Genomic DNA, 17,453 nt, shown 5'->3' with positions numbered 1-17,453 from the left:
GAAGATTTGATAAACATTTAATGGTGAAGAAATCAGATCTGGAGTTATCCTTAACTTGATCTGCTTTTACTATTTTTGCTTTTTTCACTTCACATATTTGTCCAGGGAATATTCAAATGTCGAGTGCATAGAATGTTGAACATCTCCCAGTTCTCTCGGATATTGTATCAGTTTTTGTTATATTTAGCATCATAAATATACGTTTACGTGTTGAAGTGTGGCGTACATTCCTCAGTTCCCACTACATTACCAAGTTCCTGTTACCTGTACATTACAAAGACCCTAGTTTTGTTCTTATTAAGTGATTTGTAGGATTGAAATTCTTTAGATATGTGAACCAAAATTTGTTTCATATATGTAAATGAAATTTTTTGAATTTTCGGATACATTTGATTATGATATTGAGAAGGATTATGTTTTTCACGTAAAATGTTGTTGTTGATGATGATAAATGAGGATGGCTATGTAATTTATTTGTTGATGTTAACAAATTAGATTATAATCTTCTCAAAATTTGTACAAAACTTGAAAGCTTGAAGATGGAAGTATTTTGTCTCTTTTTGTGAGTATGAAGATGATGATGACGATATTATGAAAGGATTGTACAGTAAGTTGTTAGATGTTCAGTAAAATATTATGTGTATAGTATATTACAAAATGTAGAGTACACTCTTCAGTTTTTGTTATATTTAGCGTCATAGATATACGTTTACGTGTTGAAGTGTAGTGTACACTCTTCAGTTCCCACTACATTGCCAAATTCTTGTTACATGTGCTTGTGCACTGTACACACTACATTCTTTCTTGGGGGAAAATTGAAATGTAATGTGTACAAAAACATTTACTATACATTGATAAGTTCCCGATATCATTTTTCACTACACATCTTAAAGTTCCCTAACATCTTGAAGTTCCCTTCGAATATTGTACCACTTTTTTGTTATATCCAGCGTGACTGATAGACCTTTTCATCCAAATATAGGGTGGATCATTTTATGTACAGTATGTTATAAAATATGGGGTGAAAACTTTTATTTGGAGCACATAAGAAAATGTACTGTGAATTTCAAAACACACTACAAATTTCCTAATGTATTGTATATTTCAAAATGTACACTTTGAACCCTTTCTAAACTAAGCCACGAGAGGTATCTTATTTCAAATTTTGCACATGAACCTACTGTTGAAGTTTCACTTTGTACAGTTTTGTTATCATTTGCATCTTAGAAGTTTCAAATAGTTTGTTTTGTAAAGTTCAAAAAAACCATGTAATGTAGGGTGCACTATTCTATGTTCAGTATATTTCCAAAAGTACAATAGAAACGCATTGTAAACTGAGTCAGGAGAAGGCTTGTAATGTAGTGTACATACTTCTATGTACAATAAATTTATCAAATATACAAATAGAATGTTTTATTAATTAAGTTGAGAAGGTACCTAATGTGGGGTGCAAACTTTTATGTGGAGTACGTTTCAAAATGTGGGTTGCAAACTTTTATGTGGAGTACATATGAAAATGTTTATACATATGAAAATGTGTTGCACATTTCGGAATGTACTGCACATTTCAGAATGTACTGTACATTTGCGAATGTACACTTTGAACGCTTTCTAAACTAAGTCAGGAGATGTATCTTATTTTAAATTTTGCACAAGAACCTACTGTTGAAGTTTCGTCGAAAGATAATTGTTCCAAAACATACATTCGTGTATGTAGTACATTACAGGTGTGTTAGTGCATAAGCAAAAGTATAGTAAATGTTACAAAAAGTGGTATTAAACGACTATATAAACTTAGTACAAAAACAACATTTAAGACATTTTATCTTCAATTCTCTTTGTCCATAACTCTTGAGACTCATTCATACCATGTTAGTCATATTGTTGTCGTGTTCTTTGCCTTAGTCGCGGTAGAGGTAGTGGACTCCACATCTGCTTACTGTAGAAGAGGAACGTTTAGTGGTAAGTACATCTCTAATAACACCATCCAATGAATTATGTACAGGGAATACAACAAAGACTAACATACTTTCATTGTAAAGTCTGGGTGGGAAAACCAACAAAATTATGGCCAGACTGAGGTGAGAGGAGTCTACTTATGTAGCGCCCCAAATCCCAAATCTCAAGCCGCCTTGAGATCGAAGATTTGAGACATTCAAACTGGATCCACGAGCGACGCCTACCATGAGTGCACAATCAAGACCTGAAAAACAAAATAGTTGGGTTGAAACCCAACTGCAGTAGATTTCCTCAAACCTAAGTCTCGGGTAGGCAAGCTCAATCCCCAATCAAGGAAGTATTTCATTCATATTCATTATTGGCGTTATCTGAAATTTAACGTGACAACTAACATAATACAACGAGATTTACCACACGCATGTAGAAATTAGTAATTTATGTTCTTGATTATTAGGCTTTCAACGTCCTCGTATTCTAATCCAATATTAACTCTCGTGATAATAATCTTTATCTTTTTCAATAGGTATAAAAAGATCACACTATTCACCAAGATAGACCTTTATAGAACCCTAACTTGACAAGTAAGTCGACAAAACATTATGCCAAAAGACACAATCATCCAACTCTCGTAGAAGGATATGACAAGTTGGTGTCCACATTGTATGAGAGTGTAGTCCACAAGGTCATCCATTGTGTTAGCGCCGGCCCCATACGCTTCATACCTACATCGCCTCCGGTAGAGAGGGTCGAACCAACCACATAAACTCATACAACCCTCCATCACATCACACACATAATGGCATCATACAACAAACTAAGTCGAATGAGAGTGTGGTCCACAAGGTCATCCATTGTGTTAGCGCCGACCCCATACGCTCCATACCTACATCGCCTCCGGTAGAGAGGGTCGAACCAACCACATAAACTCATACAACCATCCATCACATCACAAACAAAATAGTATCATACAACAAACATAAGTCGAATGAGATTGTGGTCCACAAGGTCATCCATTGTGTTAGCGCCGACCCCATACGCTCCATACCTACATCACCTTCGGTAGAGAGGGTCGAACCAACCACATAAACTCATTCAGCCCTCCGTCACATCCATCGCATCACACACATAATAGCATCATACAATCATAATAGCATCACACCACAAACATTGGCTCTAATAAAGAATTACAAACAAATTCACCAAACCATTCAAGCCAACAACACATGGCAAGTCAAAATGGATCATGCTCATAATAGATCCCCACGTCGATCACAACCTCAAACAAATAAATAACAATAATAGTTAACAAATATAGACTCACCAATATAAGGTATCATATACCTAGGAAATACATTGCTTAAAGAATAGAAACCATGTGAATTATCTCAATCAATTCGCTCATTGGAGATTGTATCGACACCTAGTACAAAAATTATTATAACTCCTCACTCAGAACTTCAATTAACTCGCCGTTTGAACCAATAGAAAGTAGACAAACAGACCTTTCCAACCATATAAGATACACACCGAGATTTATTACCAATCAATACCAGATCTAATTTTAATCTAGATCAAAATACAGTAGGGACTGCTGTGATACCTCGTACGAAAACTATTATAACTCCTCTCTCAGAACTCCAATTAACTAACCGTTTGAACCACTAGAAAGTAGACAAACAGACCTTTCCAACCATATAAGATACACACCGAGATTCATTATCAATCAATACCATATTTACTTTTAATCTAGACAGAAATACAGTAGGGACTGCTCTGACACCTCGTACGAAAACTATTGTAACTCCTTGCTGAAAACTCCAATTAACTCACCGTTTGAACCACTAGAAAGTAGACAAACAGACCTTTCCAACCATATAAGATAGACACCTAGATTTGTTACCAATCAATCCAGATCTAATTTTGAAGTTAAATCAAAATATTGTCCTATATAGGTATTTTTTTGGAATTCAAGATAGAACTAATATCTAAATCATTCAATCATTCTTTATAGAACTTATGTGATTAACAATACTAAACCTATCATAGAATAAATTGAAAAAGACTACAAAAGAATTAGGAGATAAGAAATCTACCTCTTTTGCCTTAGATGACATCAATAACAAAATCATGCCTCTTTCTCTCTCTAGAGAACTCCATCTCTACCTCTTTTCTTGTTTATCCATTCTTCATTCACTAAGAGTGGCTTGTTGAAGATTAAGAAGATATACTAACCATAACATAAACAATACATAGATTTCTTCAACTTATTCATCAAAATCTTCACCAAAGAATACCATTTCTTTTTCTCTCTCTAAGTTTTGTTCTAGATCCACCAAAAAGAGCTCTAGACCTCTTTTTCTATAATTAACTCAAGCAACCCTAGTTTTCCTTCTAACCCACTTCTATTTTATAATGCTCAAGCCCACACTAACTTACTCTTCATATTAGGCCCAACCCCAAATTGACCTAGAGTTTTGTTATTTCCACCTAATTTGATATATATATATAGAAAATAAGAGTGTTACAACTTAGGCCCTCCATAACTAGAGAAAAGAGGAAAGGGGAGAGGGAATCTCCTTGTCCTACACCTATGTTAAGGTAAAAAGTGGGTCCAAGACGATCATCAATCAGAACAATCATAGAAGAGGTGGATATTCAAACCAAAATTATATTAATCCAGTGAGTCGAGAAACCCAACTTAGGTGCTGTTTGTTTTTTTTATATGTCTGAATCTGAATTGGCTGAATCTGAATTGGCTGAACTGAAATGGCTGAATCTGAATTAAATGAATTACTTTACAAGTCAGATGCTTGTTTTTCCAATCTGAATCATTAAGTCTGAATTCAGACAATGACATTTTTACCCTTGATTAATATTATTTTACCAAGAAAACATAATTTCTATTTTCAATATCAATAAATGAAAGAAACCCTAGATCCCTCTTTATCTGTTTCCCTTCCTCGTTTACTCTCTCTCAACCGTCTCTCTCTCTCTCTCTGATGGAAGATGGAAAAGTTCTGATGAAGGTTAATCATGGTTACCAGATCGACAATCTCTCTCTCTAACCCTTATATGTAATACTTTCAAAAAACCCTTTTGATTCTCCATTTATGGATCCCAATTAAATCTTATCCAGATCATGGATTCATGGTTTATCATCTCAATCTTAAGGAATACGATTGCTTCTCGATCTTTACAGGCGGGGAACATGATACATGCTTGTGTTTTAAAATCTAGGTTTGGATCAGATTTGTTTATAACTAACAATCTTCTTCATTTCTATTGTTCTTCTGAGTCCATTTTTGATGTTGTTCACTTGTTTGAGGAAAAGCATGAACGAGATGTTGTTTCTTGGTGGTGGTGGTTGTGGTGATTGTGTTGTTGCGGTGGTTTTGTTGTTGCGGTGGTTTTGTTTGTTGCAGTGGTTTTGTTGTTGTGTGTTGGCGGCAGTGGTGGCCTGCTGTGTGGTGGTTGTGGTGGCCTGTTGCGTGGTGGTGGTTGTGGTTGCTATGGTGGTGATCGTGGTGGTGCTGGTGCTGAAATATTTTTAACAGGAGAGATTTTCTTAATTCATGGGGGCGTAATGGTCATTTGATCTTTTTCAGAAGTTGGGCCTCTCTTTCAGACTTATTTTGAAGTCTGAAATTAGTGGCTCTTTTTTCAGTTATTTCAGACATCTAAGTGATTCAGCAAAAATTCAGATCTTACCAAATTTAAAAAAACAAACACCTGAAATCTGAATTGGGTGCCAATTCAGATTTCAGATCGGAAAAAAACAAAAAACAAACAGCACCTTAGACATAACGTCGGAAAGAAAATATCACTCTATGCGTTCAAAAACCTTTGACATGTCTAAGTTTGAGGTCGGTTTTCCTCGTGATTCAAGGATGATGGTAGATAGATGGCGCCACTTGAGGGACATCAATAAATCGGGTAAAGATCGCTTTACCAGGCACAAGCCGCACAACTGGAATCATAGAACAGAAAATAGCGAACGTGCCAAACCGATCGAGGGTTTGGTTGGTTGAAGGAAAGAGTACCAAGAACGAACACAAAGTTGATATACAGAGAGAGAGAGAGAGAAAGTAGAGAGAGAGAGAGACCTGATACTCTCTCTGAACAACAACGATGGGGGAAAGCGGATGCTGTCCCTCAATGGATCTGTTCCGATCAGAGCCGATGCAATTGGTTCAGCTCATCATCCCCATTGAATCCGCTCATCAAACCGTTTCTTATCTTGGTGACTTAGGTCTCCTTCAATTTAAAGATGTAATTATCTCTCTCTTATCATTTCTCTTCTGAAATTCGAATTGGTCAATGATTCCGTGTTTTTGTAGAAATTCTCCAGCAATTTCCCCTAATTCTTTGCCGATCGATTAGGTTTTTGTTAAGTTTGCGGTTTGATATCTTATCTGAGTTTGTATTGAAATCCTTGATTTCAAGCAGTTGAATTCGTGGTATGAGATTATGGATCCCTAGTTCTATTTTACGAATTTGACTGATTTGTTTGGTTACTCTTAAAGTAGAAATGATTGTTTCTGGTCATTTGTCATTTGTAATCTTACACAATGAATTTTGGTTATATGATGGTTATTATGAATTTGCTTAGGGAGCTGGAACTGAGTGTCTGAAACTCTATTTATTTTGGTGAAAAGTTTTACTCGGTAATTCTTAGGTTTTAATTGGTTGAAGGTAAAATTGGGATATAGTTAATGTAGTTAATAGAAATGGTACGGCTAATTTGCATAACTGGGAGGCTACATTCAATAGTTTTGACAATTTTGTTATTCCCATTTGCAGCTCAACACGGAAAAGAGCCCTTTCCAGCGAACATATGCTTCACAGGTAAGTCCATTTCGACTCTCATATTTTCCAGTTCATATCGTCATCACCTTATAGCTTGTGAGCACTCCCCATTCCAAATGTTCCTAGTTACTTGATCATCCTCTTCCCGAAGTTGATTCTTAAATGAAGTTCATAATTATTCCACGTAGCTTACTAAGCTCTAATTTATAGTATGGACTTGTTCAATCTAAAGATAGTGATTGTTAAATACTGATTGTCAAGTCAATCATGTTTGTGCAAAGTAAATGGTTTATCATTACTTCTCATAATTAACAATTAGCAAAAGCTAAAGAGCAAGGATACACCCCTAATAGTGTAATAGTGAATTTGAAGTCAAAATACAAATATGCATGAATTTACATCTAACTTAGACACGGGTAAGGACCGTAATGTATTGGTGTTCGAGACTGTTACGTGTTGTCAGATATTACAAGTTGGAAAATGCAGAAAGGGGCTACGTCTGTACAAACATGTTTTCTTTCATAGTAATTACTCACTGTGCCCCTCTTTTTTAAACTTTTCTCGTTGTTACTTCTAAACCAAACATCGTTACGTTATACACTAAAGACGTTAACCAAGGGTGACATTTTATGGTCCTAATAAAATTATTTACAAGTTCATAAGAATTGTACATACATAAATAACTATACTGGCTGAAGTTATTGCAGTATCTGGCAAGAGTATCCGAGTTCACCAATATCCATCATGGAAAAATATGTAAAACAAGGAATATCCACATTAAGTAAGTAATTATGCAATTACACTTTCTCTCCATCTGCAGATTAAAAGATGTGGAGAGATGGCAAGGAAACTGCGATTTTTCAAGGAACAAATGGCAAAGGCAGAAATATCACCTTCAGCAAGACCTACATTTCAAGATGATATTGATATGGATAACTTGGAGGTATATGAACTGTAAATGACACTGCAAGAATTTTATTTGTCTTATCTTAACATTTTTGTTGCTGATTAATCAGATAAAACTTGGTGAACTTGAAGCTGAGTTGATAGAGATAAATGCAAACAGTGACAAGCTGCAGCGTGCTTACAGTGAGCTCGTAGAGTATAAGCTTGTTCTGCACAAGGTACTGCCTATTTTACTGCTATCTTACAAAATATCTTGTTCAGTGTTATTATTACAGTTTTAGTTTGTGGAGTGAAACTGTCCATGTAAGTTTTTTGTTTCTGCTCCTGGCATCAGATAATCTTCCCGAATTAAGGAATAACCTGTGCATACCATCCATGCTTGGTCAGTTGGCCTACTGTGTTACGTGCCTTAGTGTTATGTATTAGTATTCACTCCACTCTCATTGGAAATATTTCATTAGGACACAGAGTAATTTTCAGTCCAATAGTTTCATTTGTTAGCTGTTGTATTCCATGTCTTCAAGATTTCAAAATTCTGGAACTGGTCATGTGAAATATTCTTTTCTCATTTATGTACTTCTATGAGCTTTCAGGCTGGTGAGTTTTTCCATGCTGCTCGAAACACCGCTACAGCACAGCAGAGAGAAATCGAAGAAACTCGAGTTGGCGAAGGATCCCTTGACAGTCCTTTATTGTTGGAGCAGGTATATATTTACTCCACGCCGTACTATTTTTCTTGTAGTAGAACCTTTTATATTTCCTTGTGATAACACTTTTGCATCTGCAACAACTCAGGAAATGTCAGCAGATCCTTCGAAGCAAGTTAAACTAGGATTTGTCAGTGGCCTTGTACCCAGAGATAAGTTGATGGCATTTGAAAGGATCCTATTTCGTGCCACCAGGGGGAACGTTTTTATAAAACAAGCAGCGGTTGACGAGCCTGTCACTGATCCAGTGTCAGGGGATAAGGTTGCATACCCTCACAATTTGATTAAGATCTCCAGTCTGGATCTTTTTTGTTGCCAGTATGCTTGATACCTCTAGCTCATAATTATTAATATGTAGGTTGAGAAAAATGTATTCGTGGTCTTTTACTCGGGAGAGAGAGCAAAAGCAAAGATCTTAAAGATATGTGACGCCTTTGGAGCAAATCGTTACCCGTTTACTGAAGATTTGGGTAAACAAGCACATATGATAACTGAGGTATCCAAGCAATTCTGATGTTGCCCTTTAGTAATTTACTAAAATATATCCAAGCGTTAGCTTAATCATATGTTATCTTATAATTTGTTGGGATTGTTGGAGTAAATGATATCATGTTATCTTCAACTAGTGGACTTATCAACTGGCATAATATGCCGATGATAATCTAATGCGTATAACAATCTCTATGTAGGTTTCTGGAAGAATTGCGGAGCTCAAAACTACCATCGATATTGGGCTAATGCACCGTGACAATCTGTTGAAGACTATTGGCAGTCAGTTTGACCAGTGGAACCTCTTGGTTAGTTAATTTAATCAAAGTTTGAACATGTAGCATGAACATGCTAATTTGTACATATACTTGTTAAATAGAAAATGGGGAGTGACATGCCATGTCAAGTTATTGAAAACTTTATCTGAACTTGTGAAGGCGAGGAAGGAGAAATCCATATACCACACTCTAAACATGCTCAGCATTGATGTGACGAAGAAATGTCTTGTAGCAGAAGGATGGACTCCAGTTTTTGCTACAAAACAGGTACCATATATTCCTGTTTGTGATTTATTTATTAATCCGGCATAAACAAACATCACCCGAAATGATTTGTGTACTTTATTGTCTGACCAAGTATAGGATTGATGTTGCAGATTCAGGAAGCATTGCAGCGGGCATCCTTTGACAGCAACTCACAGGTTGGAGCAGTATTCCAGGTTTTGCATACGAAGGAATCTCCACCTACATATTTCCGGACAAACAAATTCACTTCTGCCTTTCAAGAGATTGTTGATGCATACGGGTACGTTTCCTTTGATATCGTTCTTTAAAAATTTTATCTTGAGGTAAGAAAATTATTGTTCTTCATTTCATTTGCATGCTTAAGTGACAGAAACTTCAAATAGAAATATCTTTGTAAAAAAACCTCCCTTGAGGTAAATCTTTTGTATTCGAGGAAGCTCATTGGTTGCTGTAACGATTCGAGCCTAGCTAATAGGGTTAGTTATAAGTAGGTAATTGTAGATGATAACAGTTCGTCACATTTCGTGATATGCTAACTGTTTTCTGGGAACATTTGCAGTAAAATAGTTTAGAGGGTAAACTGAAGAAATTAATTAATGCCTAGAGATATAGAAAGGTTATTATAGGATTTTCTCTATTGGGTTCTTTTAAGTTCATGAGCAAAGAGGCCGAAAATTTCATCCATATTACGTTTTCCAATCATGCACGTGGAAACAAATACCGAGATCATGGCTTCTGCTAGTTTAGAATGGCAAAAATAATTGGAAGTTGAGGTTTACACAAATTTAGCCTTGCGGCATAGCCTCAACTGCACCATGTTTGAATGTTTTTTATTATATACTTTTTTGTTTCTTTTCTCCTTTTGGTTCTCGGTTCTTGCATTCTTAGGTGTTTCAAGCACTTGGCACTATTAAGCTACTCAAAGTAATAAATTAAGTCAGTGAGGAGCTTTGGAAATGGTAAAGTACAAAGTGTGATTAACAGCCTCGAGACGCCTAACTGCTGTCTCGAGGCTGAATGGAGGCTACTAAAAAGGAATTTCACTTTGATGATTGTCTTACCTTTTTAAATTTTCTTTATATGGCCTTATATAAGTTACTTTGTGGTTCCTTGTCATTGTAGGGTGGCTAAGTATCAAGAAGCAAACCCTGGTTTGTACACTATTGTTACATTCCCATTCTTGTTTGCGGTTATGTTCGGAGATTGGGGTCATGGAATCTGCTTGCTACTCGCAACTCTATTCTTCATTATCAGAGAGAAGAAACTATCCAGTCAGGTAACCCGTAATCCTAACTTTATCATAACTTGTATATCTAAGGTTGTGAAAATTTTGATAAGCTGCAAATCCTTGGTCCTTCATGTGTCACATTTCCTCCTCATGGTATAGCCGTATCAGTTTCATTCTTATATTGTTCTCTCATCTTATGGTATGGTACTGATGGATGAAAGCTTCCATTATGAGCATGGCAATTGATGCTTTAGTTTCAGTTTATAAGTATAGCTGTAATAAGATGATACAATCATAGTTTATAACAGCATACCCTATCCTTTATTTTCTAGCTATGCAAAATCTCTTTGCGGAAACTTTGTTTTCATCATTTGTTTATTATTTCCCCCTAACAAAATTTCCCCAACTAAGTATTATTCAAGATTTCACTCTTTCTACTTTAAAATTCTTTCAAGTATAGATTTTACTTATGTTTGTTCATTTCCAAATATTTGATCTGCTCAAGTTATTGAATTATTGCTTTCGTATAATAAATTTCTTTTAGTGTCTCGAAACTCATAATAGTTAGTTTGTCAAACAGAAACTTGGAGACATTACAGAAATGACTTTCGGAGGTCGTTATGTTATCATGATGATGTCACTCTTCTCAATTTACACGGGATTGATCTACAATGAGTTCTTCTCGGTACCGTTTGAACTTTTTGGACGCTCCGCGTATGCATGCCGAGATGATACATGCAGGTATTAAACAAAAGATTTATCTATTTCTATATCCATTTACCAAGACAAATTTTGAGTTAATGATATTTTTAATTGTATATGACTATTTGTACAACATTTTTCATTATTCTTATTTTTTAATAATTCCATCTTGGCGCTCTGTTACAGAGATTCTACTACATGGGGCTTGATTAAGGTGCGGGATACATATCCCTTTGGTGTGGATCCAAAGTGGCATGGTACTCGATCTGAATTACCATTCCTCAACTCATTGAAGATGAAGATGTCGATTCTTCTTGGGGTAGCTCAAATGAATCTTGGAATCATCTTGAGCTACTTTAATGCAAGGTTCTTTAAGAACCGCGTGAACGTTTGGTAAGTGGAATTCTTCACTTGGGTTTATCAATTTTTACACAAGCAGTCCACCCATTAACTTATATGAAGTTATGAATATATCGTCTTTTCAGGTTTCAATTTGTTCCCCAGATGATATTTTTAAACAGTCTTTTTGGCTATCTTTCTCTTCTCATCATTGTGAAGTGGTGCACTGGTTCTAAAGCAGATTTGTACCATGTAATGATATATATGTTCTTAAGTCCAACCGACGATCTAGGAGAAAACCAGCTTTTCGCTGGTCAAAAAACTCTTCAGGTAAACATCCTTCTCCTCCTCTCTTGAACTTTTCCCAGAAATGTTATTTTTTAAAGAATTTAAACTGATTCCCGTCTTTTGAATAACCAGCTTGTTTTGCTATTGCTGGCCCTTGTTGCTGTACCATGGATGCTTTTGCCAAAGCCTTTCCTGTTAAAGAAACAACATGAAGAGGTTTGCACATTCTTTTGGTTAAAGCTCTATTTAATGGCCTTACACTTTCCGTAACTTCTTCTGTATATTCTTGTTCAGAGGCACCGTGGTCAATCTTATGAACTGCTACATAGCTCTGAAGAATCTGTTGCTGTAGAGGCGAATCATGATTCACATGGTCATGAGGAATTTGAGTTCAGTGAAGTTTTTGTGCACCAGCTTATCCATACTATTGAATTTGTTCTTGGAGCTGTTTCAAATACAGCTTCGTACCTCCGGCTATGGGCCCTCAGGTAAGCAGCTGGTAGCTAGATGATTATATATACCATTTTTGTTTCAAATTTGCATTTTTCCCGTTAAATAATTCTCTCACATTCTCCAAGTTACTTTTTTTTTACTCTATTTTAATTTTTTTCTGATAAAAATAAAACAAAAGAAAACAGATGATTTACGATAGCCCGACATTGCTTGGGGAACAGTGCCTAAGATATTGGTCCAACCGTCCAATTTCTAGCTTATAAGCTCCGAGGCCCTTCTGGGAGGGCTCTCGAGGCCTTCTCCAAGCAAGATCCTACTGGACTTGGGCCTGGGCAGCAAAAGCAGGGACCCTAGCTGCTAGGATTTGGTTGGTACATGATCCTCCTTGGTCCTTTTAATCTAATCATGCAATAACTATGGTTTGGGTTGATGCAGTCTAGCGCATTCTGAGTTATCAAGTGTTTTCTACGAGAAGGTTCTACTTCTTGCCTGGGGGTAAGTTCACCCGTTCTCGATCGAGCATTCAAGATTCACCAACTCTGATTGAACCAAGAGAAGAACAAATTACAATTCTAATCTCATTTCGTTTTCTTAATTCAAACAGGTTCAACAATGTCATAATCCTCGGAGTTGGCATCATTGTGTTTATATTTGCAACAGTTGGAGTTTTGCTTGTCATGGAAACATTAAGTGCATTCTTACACGCTTTGCGTCTTCACTGGGTCGAGTTTCAGAACAAGTTCTATGAGGGGGATGGTTACAAATTCAGCCCGTTCTCATTTGTGTTGGTTGGAGACGAGGATGAATAATGAACTCCCTCTACATTTGAGGACAGGTTCATATCTATCTATCTAATTATTCTTTTAGAGAGAGCAGAGCTAATTGAAAAAGATGCACCCCTGTAAAACCTTATGGAGGCTTCCTCCTGTTTGGTTTATGTGATGTTTATTAGTTTGTTCAACAGGGTAATAAATAGTCGATCGGGTGAGATTGGCCATCTGTGTGTAACAATAATATTTATTTTTTATGATTCGGTTATCGCATGATGCCGGAGCTACATGTAAAGCGAAGTCCTATTTTGGTACAGAATTCTGATGAAGTCTACTGGCACAATTGATTATTAGATGATGTTGTGAATCTTCTTTTGTTAGACTAAAATGGAGTATTACATTTGTAATTTATGTGGGCCGACTCGAAACTAAGTAGTAGGGTCAAAGATTCGATGGAGATCGGCCAGGACATATCACCAATCCAAGCCGAGCTGGTAAGGGTGTTATATAGGCCTGTAAACGGCAGCTTATCGGATCGGATATAGGCATATCCATATCCGATAATTATCCGATGGATATTATATATCCGAGTCTGAATCCGCTGAGATTAACGGATATATCCGAAACAAAAACGAAATTTCATATTTTAAGTTTAAATTCTAAATAATAAATCACATATTTTATATATTATTATTAATACATTTTTATTTTATTATTTTTTATATTAGTTATCGGATAGGATATTGGTGTATTTGTGTTCGACATCCAACAAGGAATATCTGAATTTGTATCTGATATTTTTGTTAAAATTTGAAGACGGACACACATCGGATGTCGAATATTCAGATATTCATTGACGGGCTTAACGCTTTGTTATGACTGTAGTTCACCATCTCTTTTACGTATACCCCTTTTATCTAGTGGGGTTTTGGCCAAATGGATCAAAATAATACCGGAGATAAGTGAAAAAACAACAAACATTTCATAATTATTATTAGTGAAAAACGTATAAAGTTTGAAATATTTTTTTTGAACTAATTCCTTAATTTTTCTTTAAACTCTAAATACATATAAATTTTTCATTAAATGTCGGATTTTGATAAAATTTATGTATTTAGAAAGGACGTTTTATTAGCTTTCCAACAAGACCCACTTGGAATACCTAAAAAAAAGTTGGAAACAAATACGGTGTTTTTTTCGTTTTTCTACAAACTGAGTTTGCAAAGTGTAAGATGCAAACAACGATAACAAACTGTAAATTGCAAACTAGGTTTGCAAAATGTAAATTGCAGATTTGATTTACAAGCTTTGCAAAATGTAATTTCGGGTTGCATATTATGCAAAATCGATTTGGAAACTTGGCATAATCGCTTTGTAAATCTGGAATGAAAAAACTGAAGTTTCTTTCTTCAAATCTGAAAAGTTTCTTCTTCATCGTCGTAGGATAAATTAGAGTTTCAAATTGGATTTCACATCGTCATCAACATTAATATCAGATTCATCGTCGTCATCAAACTCAGGTTTCGGTTTTTCTGGGGTTTGTCATCATCAACTTGGTAGAAAAATTGGAACAAAGTCTAACTAGATTTTTTCCTCTATGCAAACAAGTTCAGAGCCACTCAAAAATATTTGTAATATGCATGATGCATTGATGCTTACAAGTTCACAACCACTAATATTTTGTTAGAATACATTAAAATTTCATAACTCCGTTTCCCATGGATTTTGCGGGCAAGTTGGACTTGAACTTAGCACGAACAACAACACTGTTTGTTACCTGAGGCACAGTGGCGTTACCCCAGATGCAACGGTAATGAGATCCATTCCTCACCGTAGCTTTGTAAATGTAAGCCATTTTCTTCCCACAATACCAAACAACATCGTATCCACTTCCGTCTCTCTCTCTCCTCTGATATTTTATAACCGTCTCTCTCTCTCTCCTCAACCGGGTACAGATATGAGTTTTTTCCTCTGGCAAAGGGTCATCCCTTTGCCGGAACCCGTTTTTCTTTCCTATGTAGTTTGATTTCCCTCCATTAATGGTATCTAGGGACCATAAAAACCCTAATTTAACATTTACTTCCTCTTTCGAAGAGAGTCACATAGCAGGAAGGATCCGTCGATAATAAATTCCTTCAGAGAAAGAGTTCCAAAATTATGGTATTTTCCGTAAACAGAAATCATTCAATGAAGACGCCAGCGATGATGATAAAGAGGATTATCATAATCATCATCAAACTGAAAAAAGATTCTCCGCTTCATGGAAATGGAGAAGGTTGATGTTCTGATGTGTGGTAATGTTTCAGTGCTGAGGTTTCAGTGGTGGTGTTTGATTTTCGGATCTGATTGTGTTTCATCTTTACAATTTTGATACAAATCTAGTTAGAGGAAAAATCTCATTGTCAATTAGTCAAGCACTTGATCAACCATTAAGGTGTCGTTTGGCAACCAAAAGTAGAAGTACTTTTGCTTGTAGTAGAAGTTCTTTTGCTTTTAAAAAGTAAAAAAGTTTTAAAAGTATATTTGGCAAAAATGTTACTTATAAGTAAAAAAGTCAAAAAGTTAGTTTGGTTACTCAATTTACTTTTGATAATTTTATTTTTCTTTCTCATAGAGATACTTGATTTTAATTGAATTTATTTATGATTTCCACGATTAGTCTTGTATAGGAAGTAGTGGTAGTGGTGGTGCCATGAACGTATGGTTATGGGGTGTGGTGGGGGTTGAGGTTTGATGGAGGTGGTGGTATAGAAGTATGATGGTGGCAGCGGTTGTGGTGGAGGTATGATGGTGGCGATGATGGTGGTGATGGTGGAAATGCGTTGGTGGTTGGGATACGATGGTGGTGGTGGATAAGGTATGTGAGTGATAGTGACGGAGTTATGGTGGTGGTGGTATGGTGATTGTAGTAAAGGTGGTGGATAAGATATGTAGGTGGTAATGATGGAGGTTTGGTGGTAGTGGTGAAGGTACCGTGGTGGTGGTGAAGGTATGGTGGTGGTGGTGGTGGCGAAGATACGGTGGTGGTGGTGGTGGCGAAGATACGGTGGTGGTGGTGGTGGTGAAGGTACAGTGGTGGTGGTGGTGAAGATATCGTGGTGGTGGTGAAGGTAAGTGGTAGTGGAGCTACGAGGTGGTTGTTGTCGAGGTGTGGTGGTGTATGGTGGTGGTGGTGGTACGAAGGTGGTGGCTAAGGTGTGGTGGTGGTAGTTGAGGTAGGTGGTGGGGGAGGTGCAATGCTTGTTGTGGTGGTGGTGAGGGTAGAATGGTATGGTAGAAGTTTAGTTGTGGTAGTGGAGCAGAGACAAAATAAATCGTCAAGTAAAATTCATGCATGTCTCAAAAAAAAAGTTACTTTACTTTGAAGTCAAAAGTTAAAAATTTTAACTACAAAAGAAAGTCAAATTTTAACTTAAATGAAGTCGTTAGTTTTTGCGTACCAAACTAACTTTTTGACTTTTCTACTTAAATAAGCAAAAAAGTAACTTATTTTAGTGTTGTCAAACGACACCTAAATTATGCAAGAATTTACTTAGTTGATTTACTATCAAACAATGTGAATCGTATAATTGACTTCGATTCAGATCTATTTGTTGTTGATGATGTTGAAAAACTTTGGAAAATCGATCTGGTTAGTCATGTTTTACTGGTTTACTCCATTGGAGTGTACAGGGGATGTAAAGGGTGACAATCTTCAAGGGTTATGTAGATATGGATAGGGTTTGAACACAGATGGAATCAACATGGATTAGGTGGTGATAATGAGGCTTTACCAAGGATGATCAATCTACTACAACAATGGCAGTCGAGAGGAATGTAAATTAGTATTTTCTTTATTATTTGTATTATCAGTTATTTTGTTGACCTTTAGGGTCCTTTCATCTTTGATCTTTAGGATCTTTTCATATTTCTTCTTTCTTTTTTTCGTCAGAGTCTTGTCAATTTCTCTCACCTCCTGAGGTACTTTACATTCAAAGTTCTAATAATTTACTTATGTAACTCTCATGTAGCTGAACCGAGAGGAATAATCAATTATCCATGTAAATCAGTGATTTAATCACTTATGGAATGAAATATGGTTTCAAAAAAAAATACCAAAGCAACATCTTCCTTTGTGTTCAATCACAGATTCATACTGAAGTTAAACAACAAAGCCACCTGAAATGGCGAAGAAGATTTAGCAAAGATTATGATGGCGATCTCAAACTCAGAAGAAGAAGGAAGAAAAAGAACCCAAAAAAAAGATTTGAATGGGTAAAGGTATGTAAGGAATGAAAAAAGT

General features: G+C 36.1%; 1 protein-coding gene across 1 annotated transcript; it reads left to right on the top strand.

Moving 5' to 3' along the window:
- Positions 1-6,025: 6,025 nt before the first annotated feature.
- LOC147538156 (V-type proton ATPase subunit a2-like) lies at positions 6,026-13,538 on the top strand. Its single transcript, XM_086642261.1, has 18 exons — positions 6,026-6,228; positions 6,760-6,804; positions 7,586-7,708; positions 7,782-7,889; positions 8,265-8,375; positions 8,467-8,640; positions 8,737-8,874; positions 9,068-9,175; positions 9,305-9,412; positions 9,523-9,671; positions 10,514-10,667; positions 11,200-11,360; positions 11,508-11,714; positions 11,807-11,990; positions 12,081-12,164; positions 12,243-12,436; positions 12,837-12,896; positions 13,006-13,538. Exons 1-18 carry the CDS (start codon positions 6,088-6,090, stop codon positions 13,208-13,210), a joined length of 2,454 nt encoding a protein of 817 aa, XP_086498387.1. The 5' UTR covers positions 6,026-6,087; the 3' UTR covers positions 13,211-13,538.
- Positions 13,539-17,453: the final 3,915 nt, after the last annotated feature.

Source organism: Eschscholzia californica, unplaced genomic scaffold, assembly GCF_041429995.1.
Source record: "Eschscholzia californica isolate CP2 unplaced genomic scaffold, dmEscCali1.0.p SCAF_5, whole genome shotgun sequence".
Lineage (NCBI taxonomy): Eukaryota > Viridiplantae > Streptophyta > Magnoliopsida > Ranunculales > Papaveraceae > Eschscholzia > Eschscholzia californica.
The sequence above is the reverse complement of the archived record's forward strand: the minus strand, read 5'-3'. Positions and strand labels throughout refer to the sequence as shown.

Bases quoted from the DNA above. Each gene is read 5' to 3' on its own strand.
- LOC147538156 (XM_086642261.1), top strand. From the start codon at position 6,088: ATGGGGGAAAGCGGATGCTGTCCCTCAATGGATCTGTTCCGATCAGAG. The intron at 10,668-11,199 runs GTAACCCGTAAT...TTTGTCAAACAG, and splicing joins AGAAGAAACTATCCAGTCAG to AAACTTGGAGACATTACAGA. The intron at 12,897-13,005 runs GTAAGTTCACCC...TAATTCAAACAG, and splicing joins GTTCTACTTCTTGCCTGGGG to GTTCAACAATGTCATAATCC.